Genomic DNA, 12,851 nt, shown 5'->3' with positions numbered 1-12,851 from the left:
CATCTAGGTCACCAATGTGTGTGTGTGTGTGTGTGTGTGTGTGTGTGTGTGTGTGTGCACGCACACTTGCTCGACTATGAGAATGGACAGGGTGGGGTAATCCATGGGCATTGCCTTTGAATTGTTTGAAGATGACAACATTCACTTCTGACCTCCAAGGGACAGAAGAAACACAGCTGGTCTCAGTTGGGGCTCAGCCCCCCTCCTCCACCCCTGCCCCTCAGTCCTCTCAGCTCTGTGGGTTCACAGGACTGGAGAGGTTGCACCCCTAACCTCAGCTCCATCCTTCGAGGGCAGGTGCTGTTCACAGTGGCTTACTACGATTTTTTTCCCCCTCTTTCATTGTTAATGAGAGTGCACTTAGCATTTCATAAAACCTTATTTATACACTGGCTACGTGCTCATGAGAACAGCCCAGGAGAAGCGCTGGCCCAGAATCGCCTGGCTGGAGTTAAGGTGGCTGAGAGCCAACCAGCTGCAATAACAGCGAGGCCCAGGGAGGCTGCTCCAGGCTCCGCCCACAAGGGTGGAGGTCTGCCCCGGGCCATTATCTTAAAAATACTCCTAGGATCGGAAGGGAAGCTATTCAGCTAAAATCCCATCTTAATTCTTGCAATCATTTGAAAAGTTCTTTATTAGTGGTTTTCTTTCAATGGTTAGCTGTGCTATCCATTCGTCTAATAGCTAAGTGCATTTCAAGGGCACCTGAAAATGAAGCCAGGGTATTAACTCCTTGTTTGGGGTCCACATGTCCTGTGTTGGTCAGGAGCCCAGGAAAAACGTGTTAAGCAGGAACAATCCTCAGAGGCTGAGGCCAGCCTCCCATATGAGGCAGTCTTCTCTAGGTGGTTTCACATCCACTCTGGTCTCTGGTCCTCTCCAGTTGTGGGAAGAGCACAGATGGATGGGAGCCTAAGTACAGTGATTATGACATCATCTCTATAGAAACTGAGATTTTTCTGTTTTTTTAAGTTAAACCCTTATGTTCTAGTCAGAGTTTCTTGATGCTGGTAGGAATTTGGGATTATCTAGAAAGTTTCCCCCAAACATTAACATGCAGATTATGGGTTCCCACTAAGTATCGCTTTAAAAGTTCTCCAGAGTGATTCAATGCATAGCAAAGCCTAGTATCCTCCTTTTTTTCTTGGCCAGAAGTTGTTAGTACTGGTCTTTCAAAGCTCACATCTGTGAACAGATGTGTTCATAGATTCGGTAAAGGTGAGAGCTTGGGGTTTGAGCCCTGGGTCCTTGCCAGTACCAAGCCCCTGGCAGGGACCTGATTCAGGTGTGAACACACGAATACACATACAGAGGTGGCAAGTGGGCACCGTGGGCCCGGCCGAGGTCAGTTGGACTCAGTGATGTCAGTGAGAGCAACTGGCAAAAGTTAGCACCTGAAGTCCGAACAAGCCCCATCTCCCCCAAAAAAGGTAGACAGAAATATTTTCTGGTTTTTCTTATCTGTGAAGTAAACATTCAAAGCCAATGACCCAAGTTTGGAGTCTTCTCTAGTTCAGATCTCCAGTATCTTCAAAGGCCTGTGTGTTAAAGGCTTGGTCCCAATCTAGGCACTCCTGGGAGGGGATGGGACCTTTAAGAGGTCAGCCTAGTGGGAGGTCTTAAGGTTATTGGGAATGATGAAGATGGTAGTACCGACCCCAGGGTCCTTCCCTCACTCTCTTTTGTTTACTGGCCATGAGGTGAGTGGCTTTGCTTCACCATGATATGCTACCTCATCACAGGACCCAAAGTAATGGGGCCGATCAACCATGGACTAGAACCTCTGAAACTGTGAGCTTTTCTCTTTGTAAATTGCCTCAGGTATTTGTTACAGTAACAGAAAGCTGACCAGCACAAAGTCCAGTGGCTAATGGAAAGTTTTTGCCCTGGTGCCCTCTTGTCTAACCACACCCAGGGCTGTCCTCCCAGAACGGATGGTCATACCCCAGGAGACAAATTAACCTACTACTGGACAAAGCACCTCCAGAAGGAAGCAAGTTCACTTCTTCATGACCGGGGACTAAATGGTGCTGGGACCTGGGCATCCTGGCCCTGCTCAGGGGGTTCATAGATAATTCTTCATGCTGCCTCACGGGTGCACGAGGGCCCTGGGTTTCCTGTGGGGTTGGGCAGGGCTCTGTAGACCAGTCACAGTCTCCTGGGCTGGGCTATGGTATAGCTGCCCAGAATAAGGTATGTTTGTCATTTTACTTATCTGTCTGATTCTGAAACAAACCATGGTGTGTATCTGAAATTGGGTTCCTTTTATGACCTGGAGCAGAAATGTTTTGACCACAAGGCTTTTAATTCTTTTTGAACCTTGGGAAGCCTTGAGACCTTTTCTGGGGTCCTAGATTCTCAGCAGTGGGGGCATCTCCAGGTCCTGACCCCTTGTACCCACTGTGGAGGCCCACCCAGATATGCTGGGGAAAACTGAACAGTATCTTCCAAGGGAAAGGCACAGTTTGATTCAGAACTCTGCCAGCAAGTGTGTGGTCTTGTATTTTGTTTCATTTTTTTTTAAGCCTTCTGCTTTTTTAGAAAGACAAGCTGGGAATTGATTTTTTTTTCTTGAAAGAGTTATCTTAAAAATAGACAAAACACAAATGCCTTACTACGTAGTGACTGGCATTCTTCACAATGAAAATGTCAGCAAAAGAAAACACACAATTCAGTGCTAGAGATATTGTATATGTCATCTTCTCTGAAGAACTCTGAGTATTGCTGAACATGTGGCTGACTGCCATCCCCAGCAGAATCTCCCAAGGTAACAGGGAAGGAAGGTCTCCTGCCCCAGCCTGGGGTGGGGAGTTGGAACTTGACCTTTCGCCAGCCTCTCTGATGATTTTCACGCATCCTGCACTTTGACAGTCCCATTATAGATGTCCCTTTCATCCTGTCCTTCTAGCAAAGGAGGAGGTAGTGTCAGGTCCAAGCAGTCTACCCAAAATGCAGTTCTAGAAAAGAAGGCTGAGCTGATTTTTTTCAGGCTTTCATAATATTTTTAAGACTAGGAAATGTTCTGTTTATTTTTAATATGTAGAAATAGGAACTTTTGGGGTCAAGTTGAGACCAAGAAGAAGAAGGAGGAAGAAGAGGAGGAGGAGGAGGAGGAGGGAAGGAAAATAAGGAGGAGGGGGAGAAGCAGCAGCAGCATGCTGTGTCTTTTTTCTGTGTCTTTTCGTACCATTCTATAAAGTGTTATTTTGTCGGTTGTGGGGCTTGAACTTTGGGCCTGGGTGCTGTCCCTCAGCTTCTCAGCTCAAGGTAAGTGCTCTATTACTTGAGCCATAATGCCACTTCTGGTTTTCTGGTGGTTTATTAGAGATAAGAGTCTCAGGGACTTTCCTGCCTGGGCTGGCTTTGAACCATGATCCCCAGATCTCAGTCTCCTGAGTAGCTAGGATTACAGACGTGAGCCACCGGTGCCTGGCTAAAGTGTTATTCTTGTTGTATAAGAATGTCTAACAGATGAATAACAACACTGAGCTGGGCAATGGTAGCATGGAAATCGAGCCAGGCCTCTTCTGTCCTTATCCACACTGCTGGAGGAGGCAGCCAGTGTCATCTCAACCTTGGAGCAGACACTCATATGCCATACCACATACCTAGAGGTGAACCTAATAGCAACTCCCAATCCTGGCCACTATTTTAGAAAAACCGTTGTTGAAGATTCCATGAGCCCTGGGCATCTGGAGCTTCCTTGGGGCCTGTCCTGAGCAGCAGGCTCACATTCATGAACCCCGACTGCTTGCGTGCCCCAGGAATCTCCAAGAGGGGAGTGGAGAGCCCTTTTCTTACCACACGGAAGAGCTTGAAGAAGTCCACGTTGGCGTACAGAGTGTCTTCCATCCACTGTAGGGTGCCCGGGGAAAGGGGACACAGGGTATCACGCACAGTCTGTGCCCCGCGATACTGGCTGAAGATGATAAAGCGCTCCAAGAGGGCCTCGCTGCAGGCGATGTCCTTCAGTGCCAGGTCTGGGACTCCATGAGCAAACTGCAGGGAGGAGAGGCAACACTTGTAGGAAAATACCGCCTCCCTTCTGCACAATCATACCCTTGTCCTAACCCATAGGGTCTGTGAAGATATCCCAGTCCATGGCACAGCAAACTAAGATGGCAAATTGCTATGAAAGAGGTCGAGATGGGAGGATGCTGGCTTGAGGCCGATCTGGGCAAAAAGTAAAGTGAGACGCTACCTCGTAAACTATGTATACGAAGATAGCATGATGAAGAAGAAAATGGAGATGAAGGGTGAACTTGTTCAAACCACACTGTGCACATCTGTGGAATGATCACAGTGAAACCTCCTTGTACTATTAATGCAGGTGAGTGAACAAAGGAAACAAAGCTTGGTGTAGTAGTTCATGTTCTAGTCTCAGCTACAAGGAAGGCAAAGATAGGAGAATCTAAGCCTAAAGCCAGCCCCAGGTAAAAAGCACAAGGTCCTATCTGCACATAGTTATAGCAGCAGCAGCAACAACAAAACTAAAGCAAAAAGGGAAAAATAAACTAAAGCCAAACATGCTGCGGGCATGGGTCAGGTAACCCAGGCCTACCAAAAAGAAAAGAAAACTGCTGATAGACTAAAGTTGCTAATTAGCTGACTTTAACATAAGCAGATTTTCACAGACCATAAAGGATCTGTGAAAAGTGGAAGGAGACACAAGAAACAGTATCAAAGCAATGTAATAGGAAAAAGGTTAGATGAACCATTGCAGGCCTTGAATATAGAGGAGACCACCAGCCAAGGAATCTAGGCAATCCCTAGAAGCTGGAAAAAGCAAGAAACTAGGCTTCCCTTTTATTTATTTATTTATTTTTACTTATTTTTTCCAGTCGTGGGGCCTGAACTCTGGGCCTGGACGCTGTCCCTCAGCAATTCAGCTCAAGGCTAGTGCTCTACCACTTGAGCCACAGCGCCACTTCTGGCCTTTTCTGCTTATGTGGTGCTGAGGAGTTGAACCCAGGTCCTCATGCATGCAAGGCAAGCACTCTATCACTGAGCCACTTTCCCAGCCCTAGATTTCCTTTTTATATTACCAATAGGAATGAAGTTCTGCTGGCACTTGGACTCCCAGAGTTCTGACCAGAATCACAAGATAATAAATACATTCCATGTAAGCTATGAAGCTCATGGCTATTTGTTCCAACTGTAACAAGATACCCAAATACTCCCAAACCATGCTTTATTGAAGGGAGAATTTTAAAGAATTTGATAGATCTTGCCAGGCACTGGTGTCTCACGCCTGTAATCCTAGCTACTCAGGAGGCTGAGATCTGAGGATCACAGTTCAAAGCCAGCCTGGGAGACTCTTATCTCCAATTAAGCACCAAAAAAAACACAAAAACAACTAGAAGTAAGGCTACGGCTCAAGAAGTAGACCACTAGCCTTGAGCAATGAAAGCTTAGGAACAGCACCCAGGCTAATGTCAAGCCCCATGACCAGAACACACACACACACACACACACACACACACACACACACACACACACACACACACACACACACACACACACCTTGGCAGATCTCTGCATATGATGCTAAAGTACCATCAAGACCTCTCCTGAGGCGGAGGTGGAGTGGAAAGAGCACATTTGTAGTAGTCTATGACCCACTTTCCCTGTTTACTTTTACCAAATTTAGCTCATAAAAATACCAAATGCCGGGCTGGGAAGGTGGCTCAGTGGTAGAGCACTTGCCTTGCATGCCTGAGGCCCTGGGTTCGATTCCTCAGCACCACATAAGCAAAAAGAAAAAAGCCGGAAGTGGCACTGTGGCTTAAGTGGTAGATCGCTAGCCTTGAGCTGAAGAGCTGGGGGACAGCGCCCAGGCCCAGAGTTCAGGCCCCATGACCGGACCCAAAAAAAAAAACAAAACCAAAAAAACCAAATGCCTAGTTTAATTTAAACTTAAAACATACACACACAAATAAACTCTTAGAATGTCTCAAACATAATTGTGCTAAGTTTTTGTTGTTTTTCATCTGAAATTCAGAATTAGGCACTATTCAATTAAGTATTTAATTAGGTACTATTCCCCCCACCCCTCCCAAGCCTTGTGATCCTAAGTACTGGGTGTTCCAAACCCCACAATTCCTAGGGTATGATGCTGGGTTGGCAGCAGCCTCTTATCCTCTGAGGCCACTAAGCAGGGATGTGTTTCCACAAAGACTTCCTGTTCTGCCTTCATCTCCCATCTTTCTCTAGGTAAACCCTATCCTTGTCTCCAATCCCAGAGGCTGAAACCTTTCAAAGTGGAGGCCATCAACAAACTCATTTTGTCCAAGCCTCTTGGATTCCAGAGCAGGTGGATAGAAGTTAGAGGACGGAGGAGGGTGAAGTGATGAGAAACTCACAGCTGGCTAGCCAGAATACTGGTACACCATGAAAAGTCCCACTCACTCAGTCACTTCTCCTCAACACCTGTTCACGGACTTCCCATTGTGCTGGGACCATGGTAGTGAATCTGGAGAGAGAGAGGATGGAGGCAGGTTTCCTGCCCTCTGAGAGGCTCTCTAGCTTGCTGGAAATGCAGCATTTCAATAAGAAGAAAAGCTGGTGAACGTGGCTCGCTCATACTCCTGTGTGTTGTATGACATCATGCTAAGTGCTTCCCACCTATATGAAATCTTTCCACCTCCACAACCACCACACATGGTCAGCACTTTATGATTTCCCTTTACAAAGATGGAACCAGGGGTGCAGCAATTAGTTTGAGGTCACAGTGAAGTGTGTGATCTTGTGGAGATCTAATCCCAGAGTTTCACCACTCCCTGTTAACTTACGTGACACTAGGAGTAGAGGGAGAGGACTGGCCAGGGAAAGGACTCCTTTTCAAGTTGAGTTCAGATGCCAGGTAGAAAGGACCAAGATCTAGTTCTGATGATAAAGAAGCAGACTCCTCCCTTGCTTACTGAGGATGGTATGCTGTACAGCCATGAGTCACCGTGAGAGCAGAGCGGGCTGTCATGGCTAGAAGTTCTAATGGCCTGTTCCACTGATAAAGAGTCATAGAACCCAATGGAGGCTGAGATGAGGGTGAACTGGGAGAGTCTGAACGATGAGGAGGCCGGAGGTGCAACAGAGGCTCCATATCCATGGCCTCGGCAAAACCCAGGAAGCTCTGAGGCTTGCTAATCTCTAGAGCATCAGCAGCTCAGAGCTAGCCACACTCTGATAAAGGCACAGCCTGGAGACCCCAGCCCCCTGGAAAGGCCTCAGCTCTGGCGCCAGAAGCAAAGTGACTTAAGCTCCAAAGGTCATGTCAGTAGGAACTCGAGAGAAATTCCCCCTAAATTCCTGCCCTTATCTCCATCTCCCTTCTTTACTACCAACTGCGGATGTACATAGGCATTGCCAGTACTGGACTTTAATGGGCTGAAGAGAAAGAGAAGCGGGAAAATGAGCCATCAGTGCCAATGACGCCTCCCCTTCCGTGGGACATGCGGAAGCCAGGCAGTGCCAGACAGTCAGGCCTTCCTCCCAGGGCCTCACCAGGAGTTGACCCTGTTTCCCTCATCTAAGCCAGTAAAACCTTGAGGATCTGGGCAATTAAGAACTAGTATGAACCAGGCTGGTGCGGGGGGGGGGGGGGGGGGGGGGGGGGAGGGAAAAGTGACTCAGGTCTAGAACCCTAGCTACTCAGGAGGTTGAGATTTGAGGATCATGATTTGAAGCCAGCCAGGGCAGGAAAGGTTGTGACACTCTTTTTTTTTTTGGGGGGGGGGTCCAGTTGTGGGGCCTGAACTCTGGGCCTGGGCACTGTCCCTCAGCTCTTCAGCTCAAGGCTAGTGCTCTACCACTTGAGCCACAGTGCCATTTCTGGCTTTTTTCTTTTTGCTTATGTGATGCTGAGGAATCGAACCCAGGGCCTCAGGCATGCAAGGCAAGCGCTCTACCACTGAGCCACCTTCCCAGCCCCATGTTTGTGACACTCTTATCTCCAATAAACTACTCAAAAAAAAAAAAAAAACCAGACGTGGCACTCTGGGGCTCAAGTGTTGAGTGCTAGCTTTGAGCACCAAAGGTCAGGGACAGTGCTCAGGTCCTGAGTTCAAGCCCCAGGAACAACACACACACACACTCACACACACGTATGCACACACGCACACATGCACACATGCCAGACAAATTGATATGAAACCTTTTCTGTTCTAAGCTCACATCTTTATCTCAAAATAGACACAGTTTTTTGCAGTTCTGACAATTCCTAGCTTGGTAGCTATGGGCAAAAAAAATCTTACTCTGTTATCAGACATCTCCCTTTTCCCCATCTGTTTGACCCATTTTACGATCATTGTGAGGGACAAAGAAACTAACTGATGTAAAAGTCATGTGTTTGTGGTAAAAATGCTCTGTCTAAACATAGGAAATTATTAAAATGGAGGAAGTGAATTGTGGGAGATATATAGGTCAGAGATAAATCAGAATCATAGATGAAGTAGTTTGCCTGGCACCAGGAAGAAAACATCCAGGAAGCAGTAAGTGGCCCTTTTTCAAATTCTGTGACTTTGGGAGGTGAACTCGGCACACAGTGGAGGCCCCCACCTCCCAGGTTTGTGCATGGCTGTATTCATCTCAGTCAGGGCTGGTAAAGTGCATTTTCAGGGGGGGCTTCCCAGAAACCTGTCCTGGTCCCTGTGATTCCTGATAACCGAGAAACACATGACAGTCCCTGCTGCATTATTACCACCAGCACTCCCATGGAAATGTGATCGTCCTGATCCAGAGGCTTTGCCTGTTTCCTTCTCACCATATTCCAGTACATTCGACTGTCCCTGAAGGTTTGAATAGTGAAGGATCAGAGGGCAGTGCCCCCAACCCTCTAGGGGAGGTTGAGCCGTGGGATTCCAGGATCACTCAATCACTCAACTTCCTTCCAGTAATGAACACCTGAGGAGTTCTGAGAATGGCAGGGGGAGTGTGTTGTGTGTGTGTGTGTGTGTATGGGGTTCTGCTTCAGTGTTCTTCATTTGGATGACCCTTAGGTATTTCTCTAAATATGGGACATGAGTCATAGATTCTGAATGTGGAAGCCAGGGGAAAAGAGAAAGCCATGGTCTCCCTTGCCTTTCTCAGGTGCTGCGCTCACTCCTCCACTCTCCCAGGCCCACTGACCTGTTCCACGCGGACTTGGGAATTGACCAGAAGGTTGGCAACCGAGTTGGACAAGCCAATGTTCCTCATGAGAAACAATGTCAGCGTCTCTTCATCTTTTAAAATATCTCGAGTTTGTATTCCTCTTCCTGTATATGAATGAATGAGAGAATGAACAGAGTTTTGAAGAGGAGATGATCACACACACACACACACACACACACACACACACACACACACCACAGCTAGAATTGACTAGAAACTTTTCCAACTTGACTCTAGATGTCCCTGAACACCTGGAGGGCAGGATCTGGCCAGTAGAGGTCACCAACACGGTCCTACTGTCATTTACTGCTGAAGCAGCTAGGTACACCTCAGTGGGGATGGTAAGCCTAGGGTGGGCAGGGTTGGGAGTCTTTGTGGGGTTGGTGTAGGACAGTGGCTTTCAACAAGGTGGGATGGGAACAGTAGCGGGAAATTTGAGCCCTTCCAGAACATTTGGCAATTGCTACAATGTCCTTGGCTGAGCTAGTGGAGGCAGGGCTAGCGGGTAGAGGCCAGGATGTGATTAAAACTTCCACAAGGCACGGCACAGGACAATTTTCCCTCCCTCAGGCGAAGAACTACCTGGCCCCCACATGTCCATGGTTCTGAGAACCCCAGCGCAGGATCGGAGGCGATCCAAGCTCTGTCCCCACTGCCCTTGGGATAAGTAGAGGATTCTTGGCGTTCCTGACATCTCGGCTCAGGCTCCAAGCTCAAGGCACTAACATGCACAAACAGGGATGGAGTTATTAAGGGCAAGAAGAGCTTCATGAGGGAAGAGGAGGGCCAGGCCTGCTGCCTGGGCTTGTCCTGGTCAACCTCAGTCACATTTTCTCCCGATTCATTCAAAACCTGCCAGAATCAGGAATTCCTTTAGGAGACTTTAGAGGGTGCCTCACAGTTAAGGCGGCCGTGGGGCAAGTGATCGCACCATTCTCCTTGTCCACGTTCTCCATTTCTACCACACGGGAGGGAGGACTGAGAAGCGCTTAGCCCTTATGCCTGACAGTATTGTTTCCATTCCTGGCAATATTCTTCCTTCCTTCCTTCCTTCCATCCTTCCTTCCTTCCTTCCTTCCTTCCTTCCTTCCTTCCTTCCTTCCTTCCTTCCTTCCTTCCTTCCTTCCTTCCTTGCTTTCTTTCTTTCTTTCTTTCCTTCCTTCTTTCTTTCTTCCTTTTTTTGTCAGTCATGGGGCCTGAACTCTGGGCCTGGGCGCTGTCCCTCAGCTCTTCAGCTCAAGGCCAGCACTCTACCACTTGAGCCACAGCACCACTTCTGATTTTCCGGTGGTTTATTGGAGATAAGAGTCGCACAGACTTTCCTGTCCGGGCTGGCTTTGAACCGTGATCCTCAGATCTCAGCCTCCTGAGTAGCTGGGACTACAGGCGTGAGCCACCAGCGCCCAGCTGACAACATTATTTCTGTCCCTCCTGGGGCACCATACCTTCACCTTTCTCCTCAGCCCCTTTCCAGGGCCAGTGCTCAGCCTCAAGTTGGCCACTGCTAGGACTGATAACACTGGCCAGAGTCAAACTCACAGAGCCTAGAATTCTTTTCTTTACTTTTTTTCTTCTTTTCTCTTTTTCTTTGTTTTTGTGCCATTACTGGGGCTTGAACTCAGGGCTTAGGACCATCTCCTAGCTTTTTTACTCAAGGCTGGCTCTTTACCACTTCAACCACTCCTCCACTTCCAGCTTTTTGCTGGTTAACTAGAGATAAGAGTCTCAAAGACTTTCCTGTTGGGGTTGGCTTTGAACCATGATCCTCAGATTTCAGCCTCTTGAGTAGCTAGGGTTACAGGTATGAGCCACCAGTGCTGGCCTTAGAAGTGGTTTCAACATGAAGGCAAAATGCCAGGCATGTGAAGGCCCAGTTCTACACCTCAAGTTCTCTAGGACACTGGGTGATGACTTAGCTTCTACTTTTTTTTTCTCCAGCTTGAATTATCCAATGCCTGGTTCCTTCTGGCCCCCTTTCCACCTCAAGTCTCCCTGTTCTAGGGGCTAAAAAGTCTAAATGACCACATCAATATTATTGATGATTTCCTCATAAAGGGACAAGGAACAAGCTCCCAGGGATACCACTGAGCCAGGGGCCTGAGATTCCAACATAGCATCCTCATTGGCTATCCTGGGTGCTCTGGGAATTGTGCCAAAGGGTAGCCACTGTAACTCTTGGAAAAGAGTCCAAGAATTTTGGGAGAACCTGAACACAGGCCTCTACCCCCACCCCCCGCTGTTGGTTACGTTTGTCATTCCTCCTTTACACAAAATAAATCCTGCATCTTCCAAACTCAGCTTTCTCTGCCTTCCTTCTTATTCTGGGGCACCAGCCCGACTGCTCTTTTCCATTGCCCCTTTGGAGTGTCACATGCTTTTCTGCAGCTCTCCATGATGCTATGTGGCTCCTTCCTCCCAGCACAACATGCATGTGCATATGCCCACATGTGTGTGTGCATACACACACATGTACACATGTGCATGCATGCATGCACACCTGCAGACATAGTCTTTTTTTTTTTTTTTTTTCCTGTTCCTGAGGCTTGAACTTGGGGACTGGGCACTGTCCCTGAGCTTTTTTGCTCAAAGTTAGCATTCTGTCAGTTGAGCCACAGTGCCACTTCTGGCTTGTTGGTGGTTAATTGGAGATGAGTCTCATAGACTTTCCTACCCAGACTGACTTTGAATGGCTATTCTCAGATCTTAGCCTCCTGAGTACTTGGGATTACAGGTGTGAATCACCAGTGCCCAGCTCAGATATTTTTTTTTCAGAGTTGGAAGCTGTGGGTCTTATTTTCCTTACACCTTTCATGCCATTCACCCCTTCCCATATCTTTCCAGTGTTGGGTGCACGGAGGTAAGCCCTAGAGGTCATCTCTTTCTGATTTCCTGACATTGAATCAGGGTCTCAGTAAACATCTGCTGAATGAAACACAAGGCATACAATAAATACTTGTGGTCCGGACCGGAGAGTCAGACCCCATCTGACTGTTTGTCTCCTAGTTATTCTTTAACACTGCCCTTACATACAAATATCTAGCTGGGGGATGGGCAAGCCTGGGGCACCAGCAGTCATTTTGCCCAGGCATTGCACAAGAGAGCACCCAGGTGACTGAGCTGCAAAGGCCCTGGGGAGGAGGGCAGGAGGCAGGGGGCGCTGTTCCAACACATGCCAGAAGACAGGGATGGAGGGATGGAGTGGAAGGGGGGTGGGGCGGGGGGCATCCTGCTGGGAGAGCTTGGGGCCCCTAGACTGAGAGGCAGAGGTGATACCAGACAGGTGCTTCATTAGATTCCTGAAGGAGAAATGTGAACTGTGGGCCTGGGGAAAGAAAAATATATTTGGTTTAAAATGTGGTTCTTCTTGTTCTCTTGGCTGGGAAGATTAGAGGCGGGGTGGGGGCTGAGGGGAGCTGAGGGCTCTGGGAGGGGATGTTGAAGATGATTAAAAGACCACAGGGCTGGCTGGGAGGAGGGTCTGGCCCAGGTCTGGTCTTTCATCCTTAATCCTCTCCTGCTGAGAATGCAGTGGGACTGGTTTGCAGTGAAAGGCAAGGGCTGCATACTTTCCCAGGTGACTGGGGACCTGACTGGCAAAAGCACACACACACACACACACACACACACACACACACACACACACACACACACACACACACACACACACACACACACACACACCTCTGCCACCCACCTTGCTCTCC

The 12,851-nt window shown here is 48.2% G+C and overlaps 1 protein-coding gene across 1 annotated transcript in view; it reads right to left on the bottom strand.

Annotated features, from left to right (window-relative positions):
• The window catches only part of Abca4 (ATP binding cassette subfamily A member 4), a 127,959-nt gene that overhangs the window by 100,082 nt on the left and 15,026 nt on the right, over window positions 1–12,851 (bottom strand). The window contains exons 5-6 of the mRNA XM_042683963.1: window positions 9,124–9,251; window positions 3,802–3,999 (exon numbers count right to left, since the gene is read on the bottom strand). Coding sequence (XP_042539897.1) covers window positions 3,802–3,999; window positions 9,124–9,251 — 326 coding nt within the window. The remainder of the gene's footprint in view (window positions 1–3,801; window positions 4,000–9,123; window positions 9,252–12,851) is intronic.

Source organism: Dipodomys spectabilis, unplaced genomic scaffold, assembly GCF_019054845.1.
Source record: "Dipodomys spectabilis isolate Male_0828 unplaced genomic scaffold, ASM1905484v1 ptg000002l, whole genome shotgun sequence".
NCBI classification, from domain to species: domain Eukaryota; kingdom Metazoa; phylum Chordata; class Mammalia; order Rodentia; family Heteromyidae; genus Dipodomys; species Dipodomys spectabilis.
This window is presented reverse-complemented; position numbering and strand designations above follow the sequence as displayed.